We start from the raw sequence: 17,952 nt of genomic DNA on the forward strand, positions 1-17,952 counted from the left end.
CAGACTCCGAGCTCTCTAACAACTACAAATCTATTATCTCACTCAATTTTAACAACAACTCTGTGAAACTGATCTTACTTTATTGAGGAGGAAAGAGAAATCAGAGAGATTGTGTAACCAGTAAATAGTATCCTGTGGCTTGAGTTGACTTTGGGATGGTCTTTAAATATGAAAAGTATTTCCCATAACTAATACTTGGCTTTTGTTTGTAATATATAACTAACTGTAGCATAATGTCTGTGCAAAATAGTGTTGCACAGACATTATACCACAGTTTAGAACAACTATGAGGGGCGAACAAAATTTAGGAAACTTGTGTGCAGTTCTCTGGACTGAAAGACTCTGGGAGTTAATCCATTCTAACAGAGGACTCTACGGAACCAGAATGTAGTACTCCAACAGAACTCTCCAAAAGTTAGAAACAGCATTTTAGACTTATTCACTTCTCTAAGCAGGAAAAATGGACTATATTTTGGTTCCACCTAAGGGCGTATTCACTGACCACATCTTCATTCTCCCATTAAGAAGCAACACTTAACGAAATTGCAAACTGGGATCTTCTACAAGCAAAGGATGGGAGTAGGGCCAGCCGGAGTCTCAGAATTGGTAAGGATGGAAGGAAAAGAAAAAACAGAATTGGTTTGATTAAACAGAGGGAATACAGGAAGAGGAGGCAAGAACTCAAGAATTAATCAATCTTTATTGAAACCATAATTTTGCTTAAGGACCATCAGGGGCAGAGAATCCTTGAATGAACAGTATTTTATACTTCAAATATAAAATGTGGTTTTCATTTTGACAACATTGTCTTCCATTAAAAACAATAAAATGGGTCACTATCTCTGAGAGTATACCACTTAGGAGTTCAAGGGCAATAAGAACCAGACCTTCAGAGGGTACATAAGCAGAAAACGGGAGGAATCTTACCAGGTTAAGATCATCGTGTTTTCACAGTCACATAATTGGTAATGCAAAACTCTGCATAGCTTATGGCTTCATCTTTGGGTTTTTGTTCTCTTATTTTTGTTTTTATTTTATGTGTGAACATAAACTTATTGGAAAGAGTTTTTGAAAAATGTAGAAACGTATCTCACGGTTGTTTTATAAATAAAATTAATATGCTGATAAAATTATAGTGATTACAATTATAGTGATTATATTTTTTTCCTTTTTTATTACTTCTTAATGACTCTGATACACAAAGTACCGAGTTGGTTGGTGGATTTATAACTCTGTATTATATTTCTATCAGTAGCATTATGAGCTTCAAATGCTACATGTCTTTCTCTCTCTCTTATCTATCTGTGTACTAGTCCATCAATACAATTTTAACTGCACTGTAGTTTGCTCCTCTAATCATTTTTAAAGGCTCACATGTACTTTTCAATTTTAATTCAGGTTTGTCTGAGATAAATATTATGAATGCTGAGTTTTAAGGTTTGCATTTGTCTGAATTATGTTGATGATTTTCTTAAATTTTAGAGTCCCTTAGTCCTTTATTGGGACTCTGTAGTCAAACTTAATTTTGCTTTCCTATTTTTTTCTTTTAGTAAATAAATTTTCCATACACACTGTAAGTTGTGTGTGTTTGATCATCTTTGTTTTGAACTTTGCAGGGAAAAATAAAGAAATGAGGTAGAGGGAAGGAAGCATCCCTGAGCTAGACAAAGGAAACAATGCAGGGGTTTGGACAACACACAGGGTTCCATTTTAAATAACATTTGCTTTCCTCCTAATGTTCCTAGAAATATGTGATGGTGTAATATTGCTCAAGTTGTCTGAACTGCATCCTTTCTTGTAGGTTTCTGGTAGGGTGAACCCTAGGAGAGACTCCCCTGTGAGAGCTGGGGATGGCAGTAGTGCGACCCATTTTGAAGTTCTTGGTTTATCTGCTCCCCTGGGTCTCTTCCCCTCCTGCCCAATAGTCTACTTAAGGGTTTCCCCCTTCAGTAGATGAATGGGCAGATGTGCAACTGTTCACCTTTCCCTGAGTCCTCCCTCAGTTTCTTCTGGGTCAGAGTGTGTGTTGAACTCTGTGACTTAAGGGCCTAGACGCAGAAGGACACCCTCATCAAAGTCAAAGGCAGCAGGACAGACAGACCTTTCATATCCAAACTTCCCTTCCCAACTGTCTGCTCTGTTGATGCAAAGGCAGCCTTGCAGAGACCATTTAGCTAGTCTCTATCATTACTTAAGGGCAAATCTTTTGTGACCATACTAATCACATACATACATACATACTAATCTTTTTTTTAAAACCTTGACATTACAAGCTGAGCAGTTTCCCATGTTATTAGAGTTCCTTTGGAAACATGACTTCTCAAAGGCTATAAGACACTGTTGTTGGTGTGTATCATCATATAACCATCTTCCTTTAAGTTATTTACAATCACTTTCTTTTAGAGAAAACATTACAAAGAAAATCCACACACATAATTTTGTCTGTATCTCTGATCACTTCCTAGAATGGGAATGTTTGAAGATCTTGCATAGACATTACCAAATGGTTTTGGTCACCATCTGTAGGTATCAATCAGTATCTCATACTTCAATCAATGTTTAAAACACTAACCCAGCAGCGAGGCATAGGCATCAGTGACTAGCCTTCCAGTCCCTGAATCATGGAGGGAGACCAATGGACCAGTGGGCCCTTGTGGGAAGGGACAGGTTGGCGGAAGAGTTTTCACAGGAAGGGCTTGGGGGCAGTTCCTCTTTACCAAGTGGAATTGTACCATTTTGGCAGATAAAGCCTCTCTGGGGTATACCAGGAGAACATCGCCCTGGGTTCAAGTTTCTTCCTGACTTTTTCCTGTGCAGGCTGAACAAATCTCAGTTATTTTCATCTTTCTTCACAGTGCTTTTATGTTTCAAGAGGTCAGCCTCTTACAGATTTCCTAACGAGCCCTGCAAATTGTGTTTAGCAACAACCAGAAAAGGTCAACAGTCTAAATGTGACTGGTGAAGCAATGGCAAAAGGGACAGAGAACAAAGTGCAAACCAGGAGGGGAAGGGTACAGTCCATGTGAACTTAGCTCAAATGTTGATAAGAAGCCAGTTTCTAGATGATGGAATGAAAGCATGACAACATCAACTCTCCCCCAGGTGTAACCAAGAGGTGATCAAAATGGTGATCCCTGCCACATCCCCCAGAGGTTGGTGCTCCATTCTCTGTGCCCTGAAGCCTGTCTGCTTCCCCTATTGTGGAGCTTATGACAAGTCAGTCATCTGGTTTTATCTGCTTCTCCTACCAGAACCATGAAGTTTGACTTCTTTAATCATCCTCAGAAATCCAGCCAAGAACTTTGCTAGAGAAGAGACTCAGTACAGGACTAATAAATCACATATCAACCTGCCCTTCACCAACTGTGCAACTTCACTGAGTGAAGCGCCAAACATCCAAAGCTTGTAATTTCTTACTGTTCCAATCAAGGACTATATAGCAAAGCCTCATCTTCTGATGCCAGTGAATATATAGATGAGATAGGAAGTTTCAGAGCCTACAGAGTCTAGAGATGGTCATGGTCGGCGGCCACTAAGTGTCCCCCATGCATCTTTTAGAGAGGCCAAGGAGGAAGGACAGGCAAATTTCATTTCATTTCTTTCTTCTTCTTCTTCTTCTTCTTTTTTTTTTTTTTTTGGTACCAAGGATTGAATCCAAGGGACTTTCCAATTGTGCTACATGCCCAGCCCTTTTCAAAATTATTTTAGTTTGAAATAGGGTCTCACTAAGTTGCTTTGGGCCTTGCCAATTTGCTGAGACTGGCTTTGAACTTGTGATTCTCCCATATCAGCCTGATTCACTGGAATTATAGGCATGAACCATTGAGCCCAGGGGCAAATTTCATTTCTAATCATGACTGCTTCTGTAGCTTTCTTTAAGCCTTTATCTCTCAAATGCCAATTGGAATCCATTAATAGGTTGAAACTTCATGGCAGAACACAAGAAATAGAAGTCTAGAAATAGGGCTTCTAGAGAAGTCTAGAAATAGGGCTGGGGGTATAGCTCAGTGGCACAGTACTTGCTTAGTTGCACAGGGCCCTGGGTCTGATCCCCAGCTCTACTACCCCCTCCCCAAAGGGCAAAGCCATTGCTTCTTTTCCTAGTCCACCCATGGCAGCTTCTCAATAGGGACTAGGAACAACCAGAGGACTAATGTCTCATTTCACCTCCTTGTTTTTCAGCTGATTTGATTGTCATGTAGAAAAATGATGGTTCCTTTTGTCTTTAATTCCACTACTTTTGCATATATTCCTTTAAGTCATGTTTTGATTAAAAAAAAAAAAAAAACTTGCTCCCTGTACTCTAAGTAGGTGCCCCAACTCCTGAGGACCTGAAAGAACTGCATCCTGCTTGCCTGCACGCATGACAACTTTCATGTTTGTGTGCCTGTTGTGAAAGGAGAACTTGTTTCTATGGGGAGGAATGTTTTCCCTTTAGGATACACAACCAAAGCCATTTTCCCTAAATATTTTCAGACCGTACCTAGCACTATTTCAGCAGTTTGCAGAAAACCCACGGCTGAATGGCAGCCAGGATAGGCAAGAATCTTGAATGGTTTAATTAAGCTAGAATCAAACATACACTCAGCAAGAGAGTGGAAATTCACCTTCACCAAAGTGGTCCTCCAAACACAGAAATGTAGTATAAAGAAGCTAATACTGTTTACTTAAGCCTTGGCTTTAGAGCCAGAAATAGTGGAGGAAAATTAGGCAACGTTTCCCAGTTGTGATCTTGGCCTCAAGAATCTGACGTGGTTAAACTAGGTGTCTGAATTCCAATTTATTTCCTTGCAAACTCTGAGGCCTGGGGAGGGGTAAAAAGCATTTTCTGGATACTTTTAGGGACTGGTTAAATGACACAACTTGTACACTTGATCCTGAGAAGAACAGCAATGAAAGAAGATTCCTTCTTGGGCCGATAAGAGTGCTGTCAGCACAATACAGTGTATACACCAGTTTATTTTCACCTCTCTGAAGACCTACTCCTTACTTTTCCCGGGATTTAAAAATCATGTTAACAATAAGCAAATAAAGCATAGCCAGATGCCTTTCGTGGTCAGATGGCTCATTGTTTAAAAAGCTTCAGTTTAAAATCCAAGAGATTGTTAACAGATGCAGTTTCTGGCTTCAGACTGGGAAAAACCTCACTTAAACAAAAGAGTATGTTGTGATTGGAACTAAAAAGGGAATTACCTTTAAAGATAAGAACCACAAACATTTCCTATTTGAAAACACGCCCCATCCCACTAACGGGACCTTTTGGGACCTTTCATGAGAGTTTAAAAATTTGACAATGGATTGCTGTCTATGACAAACCAGGACCGACGGACCAGTCCAGTAACTGTTGGAGATTTGTTTGGACTTTCAAGAAGGCCACAACATCCATCTCTGACTCTCCCCCAGATGACTCAATTAGGCAAAATTCCAATTAATTTCTTTCCAATCATTTTAGCTCCAGAAATACTTTTGCTGCTTTCATTTTGGCTCTGGAAATTAGTTTCCAACCAGAGAAAGTTTAGAGAAGTTTCATAAACGAACACAGAGTTGATAAGCAGAGAGCCACTCCTGGGACTCCAGTCACCATTTGATGGAAAAGAGGCCGTCGGCTGACAGAAGGCTGGCCCTGTGCTCAGGTCCCAGTCTTGTCTGCTTCCAGGACTTCTGTTCACTCAAACAGAGAGCCTGCTTTCCACCAGCTCCTGTGGCCCGTCTGTTGGCTTCAGTGATCCCTGCTCTATGGCTTCACTCTGTGGGAGAATGTTTGGAATGCCCTGGGTTCTAATCACAAAAGACAGAAAAGCCAAAGAAGCCATGGGTGTAGCTTCCCTCAGCCTGAAAAAAAATGGATGCGGTATGGCCTGCTGGTAATAGGCCTGACCTGAAAAAGCTATACAAGAGATGTTCCAAGGAAAAGAATCTCTTCTTACTATCGAAGATGAACACAATGGTGCTTCCTTCTGAGAATGGACAATCTATCTCTCTGGACACCTATTATCTGAAGGGGCAAACATCATATACTGTTCCTAGTGAAATATTTGTGTCCTTGTATTCATGATGTATTTATTTATCACAGTGTCTAAGAAGTTCAGTTTTTGGACCACAGGCATAGTATTGTTTAAATAGCATGAGGAGTTCCAACCATGAGAATCTTTAGTCAAGCCGCCATGCTATCATTCATTTTAAAGTGAGACAGAAATCTATAAGATTTCTTAAGGAGTTACAATGGTTTCCCACTCAGCCATGCCCTTACCAAGCCATACCAGGAACCTAAGGTGCTGGAATGAAGCTAGCACAAGGGCATCCCCCAAGATCTGTGCGAGCCAGACAGGTACAGGTGCAGGCATCAGAAACAGGATTCTGAGGCCAGAGTCCACATCCGTCTCCATCCTCCTGCAAACAGCCAACCCCATCATGCACACTTGAGATGGAGCTTGCAAGGGGCTTTGATAGACCTGAAAATTGAAAAACGAGCAGCAGCTGTGAGCCCGAGGTCATTACTATCCTCCAGGGCTTGCCTTCACTAATGTAAGGGGCAGCAGTTTCCATGATTAACTTTCAATTGCTGTCAAGGGGGTCATAAAATCTGGGAAAGAAGAAAACTTTCACCTCAGTAAGCTGCTCCCATTTTCTTACCCTTTCCTTTTGGCCAGTGCATATTCTCAGTCGCTACTTTGTATTGTTTACTCATCCTGCGGAAAAAAAATCTGCACTAGAGGAACCAAACAGACAATGCCCTCTGTGTACAGAGGCACAGGGGGATTTTTCTTTCTCAGTCCTAGTGACAGGCCTTTAAGGTGGCAGAGTGAAAAGGACCCTTGCTCCCAAAGACCACACAATACTCAGTGTGAGAGCTGAACACATTTTATTTTCATTTTACAATTCCTTATCAAGAGGGACATGGTGATGCACGTCTGAAATCTAGCTACTCAGGAAGCTGAGGCAGGGCAATTCAAAAGTTCAAGGCCAGCCTAGATAACTTAGGGGACCCCTGGCTTGAAAACAAAAACAAACCTCCTTCCTTCCCTGTATAATATATATAATATAATATAATAATCTGAGTGCTCCCTACCTGTTGGAGACAGCATTTCTTTTAGGTGCTAGTTCTGCCCTTCCTATATATATATATATATATATATATATATATATATATATATATATCCATATGTATATATATACTTATAATACATATATACATATATATCATATATATATTATATATGTATGGTGCATATATATGTACAACATAATATATATTACACATATATAATATTTGTGCTATATATCATATATGTGTATTTTGCATATATGCATATAAAATGTACATCATATATATAATCTTTATCTATATGTTACGCATGACAATCCATTCAACAAAAGAGAAGTTTTCCAGTTGGCTATAAGTCTAAAGAGAGAAGAAAAGGAGAGGACAATGATACACTGATTGACAAAGATGTCTTACTGGTTACTACTAGATCAGGATCCTGAAGACTTTGATTTGGGCTGATGTGAGAGCAGCTCAGCAATCATACTGAGAAGCTACACCTGGACACATTTCCTGGCAAAGGTCATCAGAACCAAATGGGATGCATAGTTTGACCAATTACACTGCTCAGAGAGGAAATGAAACATGCTTTCATTTTTTTATTAACAGTATTCAGTATTTTTACTTACACAACACAATTCAGTGGGCCAGTTTTCATGAATTCATTTCAAAGGCCCAGATGCTGAAGTTACAGATGAGAAAGACAAGGTGCCTTACACCTGCGGCCTGGAGTCGGGTGGAAGGGACAAGTGCACAAGCTGAGCGCTAGAGAAAGCCCTTACTGAGTCCTGGGAGCTGCCCCTGGGAGGGTGGCACATATGTGACACAAGGCAGCAAAGGGGGCAAAGGTGCTGGGAGACAGCTGTGTGGGCAAGTGGAGGTCCCTAACTGCATGCTAGTTACCTAAGAGACAGTTTCCCTGGCTCACTCTGTTGTCTCAAAAAGATATTGGACTGTTATCATTTGATGCTCTTTTCTAGGTCAAGACTGAATGACCTGAGTGCTCCCTGCCTGTTGGAGACAGCATTTCTTTTAGGTGCTAGTTCTGCCCTTCCTACTTACCCATCTTGGTTCAAGATTCTGTTGGAAGAAAGAAAAAAGTGGCAAAATGAGGCTATGAACCTTCGAATCAGTCCAAAAAAATGGACATGGGGACAGTCTAAGAATCTGCCACAGGGTTAGGGAGATGGCAGGGGAACTTTATTTCAGGAGATGCAGTGTGTGGAATGATGCCTAGTTCTCTGAGTCCTAGGGAATAAGAGTATTTTTACTGCTCCCAGGTCATTCTCCCATCTCCTGAGGTAATAGAAGCCCAGCTTTTAAGTGGGAAGTGACTGACCCAAATAAAGACTTTGTTTGTTTGCAGCGAGATACAGATATGTAAGAGGATAGAAGGTATATAACTCCTAAAACATGTTTCTAAAAGAGGGCATGGGGGAATTTATGCCCTCTCTGTCTCTTTTTTGTATTCTCGGTTTGGATGTGAAATGACTAGGGAGCCACGTCAAGCTGCACCTTAGAGATGGTGAAATGTAAAGTTGCTAGAAGGTGGTCAGAGAGGGCTATGGACCCACGAAGCTCACCCTGACCTACCTGTACAAACTATTGTGGAAAGAGCAGGGGGACACTTGTTTCTCCTATAAGCCAGTGTTATTTGGGGTAGCAGTCAAACACAATTATGAACAATAGTTACAGGTGTCAGGGAGCACAATGCAGTGTTGACGAAAACAACATCCAAGGAGCTGGCACGTGGCCACATATGGCACCAAGGCCGCAACATGACACGTTAACCACACATTCACATTACAAAGGGCTGAGTTCAAGTGGGCAAATGGGAGAGCGAAGGGAATCAAAAATGAGAATCACAATGAATACCTTACCTTTTTCTTGCTACAGTATATTTGCCACTTTTTCTCAGCTGGAAGTGCAAACATGGCTTCCCTGTGTTTGTCTGTGAGGTCAAGTTCATCCTAAGAAGAAAGAAAATAATTAGTATGTCATAGATTAAATGCTACTCCTGTAGGGAACACTATCAATATCATTGGAGAGAGGAAGAAAACACGAACACATATTTAAACGAGTCTGGAAAAGATCAAAGCTGTTATCAAGGTGTGTGTCACTACTGTTAAGAAAGCACGTCCTGGCCTGGGGCCAGGCTTTGTGCACAACAGGATGGACGAAGCACAGCCTCAGAAGTACTGAAGAGAAGTGGGCCCCACTTTGGCAGAATCATCCTGAGCTAATGCCAATAGCTCTGTAGGGTCCACTGAGCAGTGAAGGCCCTCAAGCGAGGGAGTTTGGGCTTAATCATAATAAATCAGGGGTTTCTGGGGTCAACTACAAACACTGACTGGCTGAGCCCTGGAGGGCCCAGACATGATGTGGGGGAGCGACTGCTCTGCTATGAATGTGAAATGTCCCCCAAAGGTCCGTGTCTGAAGCTTTGGTCCCCAGGGTGGTGTTATTGGGATGGGATGGAACCTTGGGAGAGGACCTGATGGGAGGCCCTTAGGTCACTGGGAGTATGTCCCCACAAGGGATGATGGGATCCAGTCTCTGCCTCTTTTTCTCTTTTGCTTCCTGGCCCTGAGGTGAGTGATTCTGCTCAGCCACACATTCCTGCAATGAAGTGCTGTCTTGTCACAGGTCCAAAACAATGGAGCCAGTAGATCATGAACTGTAGCCTCAAAACCTGTGAGTCAAAATGAACCTTTTCCTTTTATAAGTTAATAATCTCAGGTATTTTTGTTACAGTGACAAAATACTAACAAAGCCATAGGAAAAAGGCCATGCTGTTGTAACAAACTTGGTACATTAGAGGCACCATGGCCAGATTAGTTGAAGCACTGGGTTACACAAAGGACCATCAGATAAGCTAGGCATGTTGGTGCATGCTGTAATCCCAGCGACTCTGTAGGCTGAAGCAGGAGGACTGCATGTTCAAAGGCAGCCTCAGCAATTTAGTGAGGCCCTAAGCAACTCAGTAAGACCCTGTCTCTAAATAAATTATAAAAAGGGATTGGGGAATGTGGCTCAGTGGTTAAGCGCCCCTGGGTTCAATCCCCAGTACCAAAACCAAACAAACAAAAAAACCCATCAGATAATAGGTCTGAGAGATGGAGTGTGACCAGTTTGTAGAGAGCCTTAACGTGCTGGAATACAGAGTTCATTCTCTTGAACAAGATGAGCCAATGACGTTTTGGGGAAGAGTGTGACATTGTCATCACCATAAACCACAATGAACATTCCCTAAGCATTTCATGTGGGACATTTTCTCATTTAGTTCTCAGAATGGCCCTAAGAGGTCCATTCTCTATTATACATCCACACTGTGATAATAATCCCATTGTAAAAGAGCTGGGTAAAATTAAGGCTGAAGATTAAGTCACTGGTTCACGACTACATACCTGCTAAATGATGGTGCTGGGTTTCAAGCTGTCTAACTGCAGAGTCTAGACTCTTAGCTCCTCAGTTCAGAGTTTTGAAACATTAACTATAGTAGTGTGTAGCTTAGACTGGATAGTAAAGGAGGGCAATTTACTGATATTCATAACTAATGAAATACAATAGGATAACGAATATAAACCATGCAGAGAAAAGTTCTTAGCAATTCCTAAGAGCTCAGTCTACAGTCAATGTTGAGCAGCTGGTACTTTTTCATTCTGATAGGGAAAGTTATCTAGTCAAGCGTAGTAAAACTTACAAGCTATGAATTAAGGCACAGTAAGGTCTCAATTCCTGAGGAGTATGAACAAGTTCCCACCCCAAGAGGCTTCTGTGTTTATCTGCAGCTCTCCCACAGTGTGGACATGCAGACACAGAATATTGGCTTCATACCTTATACTCCTACCACCATTTAGTCATCAAGTCCTATTACATCTTCCTTGAAAAATCTTATTATTTCCCTCTGTTTCATTCCCAGTGAAGTCACCCGAACTTACTTAAGCCCTAATAACCTCTCCCTTGGCTTCTGGCACAGCCTCCCACTGCTCCTCCTTGCCTTTCCAATCTTTACTCAGCACTGCTAGAATTCTCTTTAACGTAGTGGTTCTCAAACTTGAATGCACATCCAAATCATCAGGAGTCCTTCTTAAACCACCAACAAGCGGAGTGTCTAGGATTGAACAGGTGGGAGAAGCCACGTACATACACGTTACTATTCAGTTTCCAGGTGTTTCTGATGCTGCTGGGTCTGGAGACCACACTTTAGAATCACTGCCCTGTCAACAGAGCACCTGTGCTGTTTCAAGCTCCCAGCTCAAAAAACTTCATTACTTCCACAGGACCTAAAAAACTAATTATCCATTCTTCAGCTTGACTCTTGAGGTCTTCCATTTATAACCCAACTTACTTTGCCAGACTTGTTTCTAGTTATCCCTGTACACCAGATCTCATTAACACCTCCACCTCCAGAGCTAAGGCATGCCAACTTCCCCAGGGAAGTTTTCAGTCTTGTAAAGTCTCTATTTCCTCCTCTCTGGGATGGGCATATCATTTCTCTTACAAAGATTAGCAACATCAACTAAATATGTAGTAATGCCTGGCACAGGGCGGAAACTGTACTGTAGATATTTCTCTTATCATGTAAACACAAATGAGTTGCTATTTTCTTTTAAGAACAAGGTAAACAGTTAAATCACACACACACACACGCACGCACGCGCACACACACACACACACACACACACACGCACAGACACATGATTACATACTAACCACAAGAAACTAGCTATTAAGAATTTCAACAACGAATAACCAGGAAAGGAATGAAGGGTTTTTACAGAAAATTCCATGATGAGGGAACATGTTTAAAATGTTAGAATTTTGGCATGCAACTGTTATAGATCTGAAGTAATTATTTTCTTGCCTTTCTTCCTTTTTAAATTTCCTACAAGTCACACCTGCTCTCATCTATTGAAGATTGGGGGAAATAAGAGTAACAAATCACCTCCCAACAATCGGGTCAGTTAATCAAATGGCTCAATTATATATTGCTTAGTTTGGGGGGAAAAGGTGTTCGATTTGTGAGAAGAGAACAGCACAATTAATAGTGCATCTTTTACTACACGATAGCAGTTTTTGCTAACTGAGCAGACGTGTGAAGAAAAGTGTGAACCTTGAAGCCTAGAAATTCACAGCAAAGGGTATTAATAGTACTTGACATTGCTGTTAGAGGTAGACAACTTCTGCTGAGACACAGAAATTACCGATTTTAAATCGAACACAGATAAAATACAACTTAAGGGCAGATGGCTTCAGGCAAAAAGAAAATTTTCAAAAAGTAAAACAAAATGTTAAAAATTGGTATAGGGTCTCTGGATGTAATTTTGGGTTATAGTAAGGAAACTATAAGGAACACAGGGCTGGAGGTATGGTTCAGTGGTAGAGTGCTTGCCGTGCATGTACAAAACCCTTATTTTGATACCCAGCACCACCGGAAAAAAAAAAAAGGAATAAATACAGACTAATAATATATAATAGCTAACAATTTTTGAGCAGTTTCTATTTGCTTTAATAGAAAATTTTTTTAAAGTTTTATGTAGATTGATATATTTTTGTCCTCATATCAATTCTAAAGCGGATAATATTATCCCATTTTTCATAAATTGAGCAGTGTGTGCAAGGCACCAAAGCCAGCAGATAATGGAAAAGGTACAGGAGTCCAGGCTGTCTGGTTACAGAGCCCGTGTTCTTAATCACCACACTGTTCATTCTGTCGACCAACCAGCAGATAGGCAGGATCACGTCACTGATACAGACATGAAAAGTTTCCATGTGCTCTGTGTCTGTGAGTGAAAGAAGGAGGTTCTGTTGGCAGACATCCCTGGGTTCTAGGCCTTGCCCTTATTGTTTATGCAACCTTGGACAAGTGATTTAACCTCTGAACTTCAATTTCTTCATCTGAAGACAAAACAGTAATATATTCCTGTTAGTTTTCTCAATGATTTATTCCTACAACCAAAATTTTGTTGTTGTTGTTTGTTGAGTATCCAACTAAATGCCAGGCATTATTATGTAGGCACAGAACAGACAAAAATCTATCATCTTCTCAGGAGGGCAGAAGAGAAATCACATAATCACAGGATGATCACATGCTAGGATTTTTGAAAGCTTGCCAATTGTGGGAAAGATGGGACCATGAAGGCTTTCCCAGCAAGGTAAAGTGACAGTTTTTAGATGAACAGGAATTAAGGAGGTAAAAAGCACTGGAGACAGTGAACAGGAGGCTGTGAAAGCCACTCTGAACTTTGGTTTTTATCCTCACAGCAATAATCAAAAGTCACTGGTGAATTCTGAGCAAGTATGACAGATCAAATTAGGCAATAATTTAATCTAGGCAGTGCCTAGGCACAACGTCCGGGGATGTAATAAGACTCTCTCGCCCGCCCCTTCATTCCAAAACATCTCAGCTGTGACTCATTCGAGAATGTGAGACTATCACACAGCCTTAAGAGATCCATTAACACTTCCTGCTGTCCTGCCCATTCTAGGATCAACACCAGGCATTATAAAGAATACAAAAATGAACGACACACCCTGCCTTCAAGGAATTTATCCTCTAGTTAAGAAGTTAAGATGACACAAAGCTTTCACAGCTCCTTTCTTTTCAGGATAAATTCCAAATTCCATAGGGGGTAGCATTTGGGATCACAAGTGGACAACAACCTGTGAAACTTTTGTACATGCCCTCAGCTTTTCCCAGGGTTCCCTTCCCAGTGTTTCTAAGGAGCAATCCTACTCCGCCAAGCTTTTTCAGGGGATCTCTAATCCCTCCAGGCAGCCCATGCTTCCTTTCCTGGGATGGGTAGCAACTCTGTGCCTTATGGTATTCACCACAGGGCTACCATTATGTTACTGGCAAGTCTGACTCCCACTATGAACTTGCTCCAGTGGAACAGGAGCTCAATTTGTTCTATTCATCTTTGCACTAATTGTCAGTCCCTAAAACAACTTCTGACACAGCAGGAATGAAAAAACAAACAAACAAACAAAAACAAATGAACCAAAAGACACCACCAACAACACAAAACAACCACCAATAAGATAGGAGGAAAGTGGGGACGGTAGGGAAGCTGGCAAGGAGGGAGCATAAGAAGGGACACTGTATGATATAGTGATTGTAATCAGTGTATTTTAAAGATTAAAACCTATCCTTTTTTTCTTTTTCTAAACAAAATGTACTTATAGTGAAATGTACAGATCTTAAGCTCACCATTTTTGAGTTTGGCAAAAGCATACACTGAAGTGGTTGTAGCACTTAACACTTTAGAAACTGATGGTACCATTTTGCATTCCCATCAGCAAAATATGGCATTTCCAGTTACTCCTCATTCTCACCAACATTTTGTTGCTATGTCTTTTTAATTTTAGCAATATCAGTTTATGGAAAGTGTAACCTCTATGAAGTTTTATTTTGCATTTTTCTGAGGACAACTGATACTGACTATAACTTTCCACATGTTTATTGGCTATTTGTGTGTTCTTTTTATGAAGTACCTATTAAAATCTTTTGTCCATTTTTTATTAAATTGCTTATCTTATTTTTCTTGACTTAAAGGAACTCTTTATGGATTATGGAAACATCATCTTTGTCAGAGACATGTACTGAGGATACTTGTAGCCTGGCTTGTCTTTTCATTTTGTTAGGAGTATATTTTGATCACCAGGTGGTTATATTTTTAATGAAATCTAATTTATCAAGATTTTTCTTCCAGACTTAGTGTTTTTAAGTCTTAAATCTTTGTAACTTATGGGCCAAAAATTACACTCCATGGTTTCTTCTGGAAGCTGTACATAGTTTTACTTTTGGCTTCCAAAAGCTTGAATCTATTGTCCATCCCACAGATTCTACTCCTGGATAACATAAAGTGCTGCTCTAGTTATAAACCAGGTGGGCTGCTTTTCCTTCTCTCCTTTCCAGTTACTTGTTCTCCTTGCTGTATACAGAGAAAAATAAGACACAGGTGATAATAGAGGAAGGAGAAAAAACAATGGGATACAAACTAATTTCAGAATCACTTTGACAAATTTGTTTCTTTAACCTCTAAAATTACTTCAAAGTAATGTTGCAGGAGATTTTTCATTCTGGCCATTAAAATACTGAAAGAGGCAATCAGGGGAAACAAAGCAATTAGGATCATCGTATCTCAAACAGGACCTCTACATGTGAATTTTTTTAGATAAAGTAAACAATGGTACAGAGGCAGAAAGATCAATGTTGGTCTGAGGCGGAAGGCTGAAGATGATCAAACGGACCCGGGGGAGGTGAGTCTGGAAATGCGCTAGTGGTGACAGTAGCACCACTGTGAAAACTTATTAAGCCCAAACTTCTATTTTATAATAGGTGGATTCTATGACCCATAAAGTACACTTTATATGTCAATAAAGCTGTTAAGAACCAAGTCAAGGTTGGGGTGTGGCTCAGTGCTGGAGTGCTTGCTTGGCATGCACCAGGCCCTAGGTTCCATTCTCAGCAATTCTCATTCATATTCTCTCTCTCTCTCTCAATCTCTCTCTCTCTCTCCTGCTTAATGGTGCTCCAGGAAAACAAACAATTCCTACGTAGATCTAGCAGAGAAAATAGTCTTGTTCATCATAAGAAAATCAAATTCTGGTTGAAAATGTAGGTAAATCAGGGAGTTGGCTTGAGGAGAAACTGAAGTGTATGAAGGAGGAGGCACCGCAGAGGAGCAATGGCTTCCTTGTGTGTCAACAGCCAAGCTTTCCACCAAAATCAACAACCAAAGGTCATCAGCTGAGACCCAGGAAGCACACAGAGGAGCACTGGTTATAGAATCTTTCTTCTTTGCTATATTATTCTTTCTGGCTCAAGTTTTGAAAATCATTTAAAGGACATGATTTAGCAAGTGATGAGAGGAGAAACCGTGCACTAAGCCTCATTCCTGCCACAGAAAGCTCAAGTTTCATGAAAACTGGAACCAACAGACAGAACCCTACGGGCTCCTCTTGGAGAAGATATTAATTATACTTTTATATATTTATAAAACGTGTACTTTATGCGGCTAAGATATTTTGGAGAAAAGACATTTTTACTATTATAAGAAGACAGGACCTCAGAGGGAAACCCAGCGGTGGGAACGAGAGTCTAGGCCTCACCCCTAACAAAGCACATTATTAAGCCCCACTGTGAAAAGCTTCTGCACAAACAAATCCCACCCGTCCACCACTCTGGAGCAAGCAGGCAGCTCTATAGAGAAACCTACATAAATCAGAAAACAATTGGCACAGCACAAATCAATCTAAGGAAATGGATTGATTTGGTAGATAAAACAAGGGAAGGAATTTTGAAAGAATATACAATAAGGGTCTTGAAGGAGTAGAAAGATTAACACTTTGTAACAAAAAACTCTTTTTAGAGATTTTAGCTCATTAAAATGTGACATTATTTGTAAACCCTCCAAAGCAATATTTAAAGCATTTATTCTTTGAAAATCGACCAAACTGATAAATTTCAGTGAGCTAGAAGGTAAGTTTCTGGGTAGCAAGAAATCTCTAAGCAATTCAGGATTTCTATTTCTGATGAGTGAAGCTAACCCTTTACATAATACAATATACATACAGACAGAGGTTTACGAGGACACTGAATGTTATGGGGCCCAATGGAGAATTAAGAAACACAGCAGAAGCCCACAGTCCCTCAGGATTATCCTGCTCATCTACTCACTGTTTTGTGTATGCTTGTGTCTTGGGTTTCATCTTTTTTTGCTGTTTTGTTTTGCTTTTTAATGGTCCTTGACAAGCTAACCGTCCATCTGACTCAATGTCAAGAGCTTGCAGAATTTCCAACCCTATTATTAGTCAGACAAGTCTGACTTTTCTCCTTCAAATTAGATACTTCTGGTATTTGCCACAGCCACCAGGCCCAAGTCACCTAGCCTAACCCCAGTCAGGAGTTTCCCGCAGGCCCAGCAGGCTGCACCCCTATGGTTTACCTCAGGGATACACCACCATTAACAGTGCCCTCTCCGAATTGAATCCTCCCTTGCCACTTCACAGCACCAGAAATAGGTCAAACCCCGAAGAGGCCAGTGACCAGACCTCAAGTCAGCAGTCATGGGGACAAGTACAATGAGGAGAGGAAAAGGCCAGACAAGGCAGATGGAGAACTGGGGGTGGGGGGGTGGTGACACTTTGGTAGCAAAATTAAAATTGAAATATTACACTTTGATAATTGTGAGACTGTGATAACTAACTAAACTTATGCAAATCCAGCCCCATCAAAGCAAACCACCAACACATCTGGGAATCAGGAATTGCCAACGCAACTCTTTAAATTTTAACTGCAATGACCCTGAGATCGGTACCTTGTTTCCATGGTGGTAGTTAGAAATCTGAAAGTTAGATAAGACTTTTTCTCAGTTTAAATAAAGGTGTATTCAGTGAATTATTACTTGCTCCTCACCAGCCAGGAAAGCCAGAAATGGAAAACAACAGAGAGCTTTAAACCCCAAAAGGGATGTGTACACACAGAGAACAAACCTGGAAGGATTCCAGCCTCTAAGATCTCTGCCAACATTCTTAGTCATCAAGCAGAATGCCACAACCTGACTCACCACCACCTACACACCAGTCGTCTCTGTCTGACAGGCATGTTTTCATTCGATACAAAAATAAGAAGTAAGAAATCCCACAAGCAGAGGCTGACTAGTAGAAATAGTTATTACCTTCTTACTACTGAGGATTTAGTGTCTTATACTATTCCCTTTCTTTCCCTTATCGTAGGCAATGCAAACTATATTCCATTTTCTAGACAAAGTCTGCTGCTAAACCTGCAGACTTCTTGTTCAGCTTTTGTTATTGGACTAGAAATTCATCAGAGTGACTTTCTTTTTTATTAATCTGAAATACCAGCAGAGTTTCCCAGTCATCTAAAATAAACAACTCTGTTC

General features: G+C 40.6%; 1 protein-coding gene across 1 annotated transcript in view; it reads right to left on the reverse strand.

The window, feature by feature from the left end:
* The window catches only part of Daam1 (dishevelled associated activator of morphogenesis 1), a 165,765-nt gene that overhangs the window by 69,167 nt on the left and 78,646 nt on the right, over window positions 1–17,952 (reverse strand). The window contains exon 3 of the mRNA XM_076848356.2: window positions 8,923–9,012. Coding sequence (XP_076704471.1) covers window positions 8,923–9,012 — 90 coding nt within the window. The remainder of the gene's footprint in view (window positions 1–8,922; window positions 9,013–17,952) is intronic.

Source organism: Callospermophilus lateralis, chromosome 3 (genome assembly GCF_048772815.1).
Source record: "Callospermophilus lateralis isolate mCalLat2 chromosome 3, mCalLat2.hap1, whole genome shotgun sequence".
Taxonomy (NCBI): domain Eukaryota; kingdom Metazoa; phylum Chordata; class Mammalia; order Rodentia; family Sciuridae; genus Callospermophilus; species Callospermophilus lateralis.